The 4,801-nt window shown below is 39.9% G+C and overlaps 1 protein-coding gene across 1 annotated transcript; it reads left to right on the top strand.

Annotated features, from left to right (window-relative positions):
- The first annotated feature begins 2,934 nt into the window (after window positions 1-2,934).
- Window positions 2,935-3,383, top strand: LOC101139924 (small ribosomal subunit protein eS17-like). Its single transcript, XM_055390806.2, has one exon. The coding sequence runs from the start codon at window positions 2,935-2,937 to the stop codon at window positions 3,340-3,342; it is 408 nt and encodes a 135-aa protein (XP_055246781.1). The 3' UTR covers window positions 3,343-3,383.
- Window positions 3,384-4,801: the final 1,418 nt, after the last annotated feature.

Here is a 4,801-nt window from a genome sequence, read left to right as displayed (position 1 = left end):
GCACTGACCTTATCAGCTCTGCCACTATCTTGCAAGGTGAGCTTGAGTGTCAACTTGAGCCTAGGTTTCCTCACCTGTAAAATCAAGAGAAGTGCTATGGTAACCACCCTACATCTCAGACTTGGTGCAAGGATCAGATGATGTTATTTAAAGTAATGAAAGTACTTCATAAAGTGAAAGACAAATATGTTCTCATTATTTTCTCTGCAATGGATACTTATCTTTGATTTAGAAGGAAATGAAGATGACACATATCATATTGAAATAACCAGATATATATTTTATGTTCATTATTACCAAAAAGTGTACTGTGTCCCACTTGGGGTAAAATTGAAATTGAAGCAATCTACAAACATCTATTCATTCTATTTACCATTTAGAGTGCAGGGGCAGGCATTGAAACCATAAGATTTTTTTTTAGCAATTTGTAGGAATATTTTAGATTTTAAAAATCTTTGCGATTTAATGTGTCAAGTAAGTGGAGTTTAAATGAAAATCTCACAAACACACAAGTTTTAGAAAACACAGAATGGGTCAGTCCTAAGGGCTGATAAAACAGTATGTCCAAATCAAGACCTCTGTAGCTTGGTTCATCTGCCCTCTTGTAGCCAACACCTAGCACAGTGGCTAGCACACACTTAACAATTATTTGTTCTACTGTGATGCCTCTTGGTGAGCTATTAGCAAACCCTAGATAGATTTGCAAATGCAAGGACAATATACGTGCCCTCAAGGACAAAATAACTGTAAATTTCATAAGGTAAAGGACTAGGTCTGTCTTATTTTCTGATGTAGCCCCAGATTGTAGAACTTGGTGATTGTTCAGTAGAATGTGTTGGGGATTTTTAAAAAGAAGAACTTATTTAGGCCGGGCGCAGTGACTGATGCCCGTAATCTCAGCACTTTGGGAGGCCGAGGCAGGTGGATCACCTGAGGTCAGGCGTTCAAGACCAGCCTGGCCAACATGGCGAAACCCCGTGTCCACTAAAAATACAAAAATTAGCTGGGAATGGTGGCATGTGCCTGTAATCCCAGATACAAGGGGAGCTGAGGCAGGAGGATTGCTTGAACCTGGGAGGTGGAGGTTGCAGTGAGCCAAGATCATGCCACTGCACTCCAGCCTGGACGACAGAGTGAGACTCCATCACAATAAGAAGGAGAAGGAGAAGGAGAGGAGGAGGATGAGGTGGGGGGGAGGAGGAGGAGGTTGGGAGGGAGGAGGAGGAAGAGGAGGAGGAGAACTCACTTAATGAGCAAGCAACTCCTAGAGGTTATGTCTTATGTAAGTTGACTAAGATGTGGTCTTTATACTCAGTTTATCATATGAAGTGACCAGGGAGACAGAATTTTATAGAACTATGGGACAAAAAAGTAAGTGTCAAGTTATGAAATAAAGTGCTCTGGGAACATACAGCACTGTTTTGCTATGCCGGTTACACATTAAAATCATCTAGGGATTTTTTGAAGCACTATCAGTGTTCCAGATCAATTAAAACAAAGGATGGGGCTTGGGCACTAGGATCCTAGTATTTTTTTTTTTTTTTTTTTTTTTGGAGATGAAGTCTCGCTCTGTCACCCAGGCTGGAGTGCAGTGGCGTGATTTCAGCTCACTGCAAACTCCACCTCCTGGGTTCACGCCATTCTCCTGCCTGAGCCTCCCAAGTAGCTGGGTCTACAGGCGCCTGCCACTACACCTAGCTAATTTTTTGTATTTTTAGTAGAGACGGGGTTTCACCATGTGAGCCAGGATGTTCTTGATCTTCTGACCTCGTGATCTGCCTGCCTCGGCTTCCCAAAGTGTTGGGATTACAGGTGTGAGCCACCGCACCCAGCCAGGCACTAGTATTTTTTTTAAAAAATTAGGTGATTCTAATGTGCAGCCAGCAATAGAATAGTTGACAGATAAGTTAAAAAGGAGTAATTATAACAGGTAGAGGAGTTAGGAAAGGACATTTTCTCAGGTGAAGTAATATTTATACTAAGTCTGTTTGTCTTTATGATTCATGAAGTCCAGAAAAAATGCCAAATTTTTCTGCTTCCAAATTTTCAACAGATCTTCTCCTAGAAGAGAAACAGGTTATGAAGACGAGTTCCTCCCATGCACTGCTCTTCCCAACTCTTTGAAGTTCTAAATCCCAAAGACTTAAAGTGGTACCCAAGAATCTTAAAAGTCCTAGACCACATCTCACTTTGGAAAAAGATTCAATATCTGGATCAATTCAAGACACTGAATTGATAAAGATTCAATTCAACCTAGAGCAAGGTTAGGAAAACAAAAGGAGAACAAGGACCTTGTGATTCTCAAGTGGATGAATGTTTGATATTTATCTAATTTTCTTCACTTCAAGAGTTCTTCACATGTGGACAAAGCCAAGGATGTGGATTTAATCAGGGCTAGTATGACTTGAGAAGACAAAGCATTATCTTTATCTGTCATAAGTTTCAATCATGTTCATACTTAGTTATAATAATTTACAGTCACTTTTATTTATAATAATAGGCGAATGACTTGGACCCCATATTGAGAAGGGAAACAACAGAGTTCTTTATCTTATTACTCGGACTTTCCAATACCAACCAAGTTGGAGGAAAAATTTTTCCCTCTTCTTGCAAGTAATGCCATTAAAAAGTGAGCAAAGGACATGAACAGACACTTCTCAAAGAAGACATACAAGCAGTCAATGAACATATGAAAAAAATGCTCGAAAGCACTAATCATCAGGGACATGCAAATCAAAACCAAGATGAGATATCATCTCATACCAGTCAGAATGGCTGTTATGAAAAAGTCAAACAATAACAGATGTTGGTGAGGCCATGGAGAAAAGGAAACACTTATACACTGTTGGTGAGAATTTAAATTAGTTCAGCCTCTGTGGAAAGCAGTTTGGAGATTTCTCAAAGAACTACCTCTTTTACCAAGGACTCACCAACATGGGCCACGTTTACACCAAAACCATGAAGAAGGCTGCCTGGGTCATCATAGAAAAGTACTACATGCACCTGGGCAATGACTTCCACATGAACAAGCACATGTGCAAGGAGATTGCCATTATCCCCAGCAAGAAGCTCCACAACAAGACAGCAGGTTATGTCACCCATCTGATGAAGCAGATTCAGAGAGGCCCAGTAAGAGGTATCTCCATCAAGCTGCAGGAGAAGGTGAGAGAAAGGAGAGACAATTATGTTCCTGAGATCTCAGCCCTGGATCAGGAGATCATTGAAGTAGATCCTGACACTAAAGAAATGCTGAGGCTTTTGGACTTTGGCGGTCTGTCTAACCTGCAGGTCACTCAGCCTACAGTTGGGATGAATTTCAAAATGCCTCGGGGACCTGTTTGAATCTTTTCTGCAATGCTGTATTATTTTCAATAAATCTGGGACAACAACAAAAAAGAACTAAAAACAGAACTACCATTTGACCAAGCAATCTCATTACTGGATATATGTACCCAAAAGAAAAATAAATCATTCTATGAAAAATACACATGCCCCTGTATGTTCACTGAAGCATTAGTCACAATAGCAAAGACATGGAATCAACCTACATGCCCATCAACAGTGAATTGAACAAAGAAAATGTGGTACATATACACTGTGGAATACTATGCCGCCATAAAAAGGAACAAAATCATGTCCTTTGCATCAACATGGATGCACCTGGAGGCCATTATTCAATTGAATTAATACAGAAACAGAAAACCAAATATACTTCATATTCTCACAAGTGAGAGCTAAACATTGGGTGTACATTTACATAAACATGAGAACAATAAACACTAAGGACAAGAAGACGGGGGAGGCAGGGAAGGCCGGACACAGTGGCTCCCGGCTATATGTTACTTTTGATGAGTATAAGGTGGATCACTTGAGGTCAGGAGTTTGAGACCAGCCTAGCCAACATGTGGAAGCCTGACTCTACTAAAAATACAAAAATCAGCCAAGCATGGAGGAGGGCGCCTATAATCTCCACTACTCGGGAGGCTCAAGCAGTGGAATTGCTTGAACCAAGGAGACAGAGGTTGCTGTGAGCTGAGATCACATCACTGCACTCTAGCCTGGGTGAGAGAGTGACACTGCAAATCAAATAAATAAATAAATAAATAAAATGGAGTGGGGAGGTAAAGGTTGAAAAACTACCTACTGGGAACTATGCTTACGACCTGGATGATGGGTTCAGTCATACCCCAAACCTCAGCATCTTGCAATATACCCATGTAAAAAACCTGTGCATGTAACTCATAATCTAAAATAAAAGTTGAAATTTTAAAAATAAAAAATAAAAGTAAAAAGTTATAAGTTTAAAAATATTGTACTCCAGTCCAATTGGATCAGAATTTTTTTAAGCTCTCTTCCTTCAAAACCATAGAAAGATATGTAGAAAAAAATTGACACTAATATCTAAAATAGAAACCTAAGCTCTAACATCTATTGTAGAGGAAAGAGCACTTTGAAACCAAAGTTGTATTTGCAGTTCTGTTGAGAGTTACATGCTTGAGGTTGGACAAGCCATTCTTTAACATCTTATGATGTTAAAAGAACTCTTTCCAAGCTAATGTTGCATCCTATTTTAAATTCAACTTATTAACAACAGTTTCCAAATGCATCCAAGGCAAGTGTATTAGTCTGTTCTCAAACTGCTAATAAAGACATACCCAAGACTGGGTAATTTATAAAGGAAAGAGGTATAACGGATTCAGTTCAGCATGGCTGGGGAGACCTCACAATCATGGCAGAAGGCAAAGGAGAAGCAAAGGCATGTCTTACATGACACAGGCAAGAGAGCTCGTGCAGGGGGATT

This window comes from Gorilla gorilla, chromosome 5, assembly GCF_029281585.2.
Source record: "Gorilla gorilla gorilla isolate KB3781 chromosome 5, NHGRI_mGorGor1-v2.1_pri, whole genome shotgun sequence".
NCBI classification, from domain to species: domain Eukaryota; kingdom Metazoa; phylum Chordata; class Mammalia; order Primates; family Hominidae; genus Gorilla; species Gorilla gorilla.
Note: the sequence above shows the minus strand (reverse complement) of the source record. Positions and strands in the feature narration are given on the sequence as shown.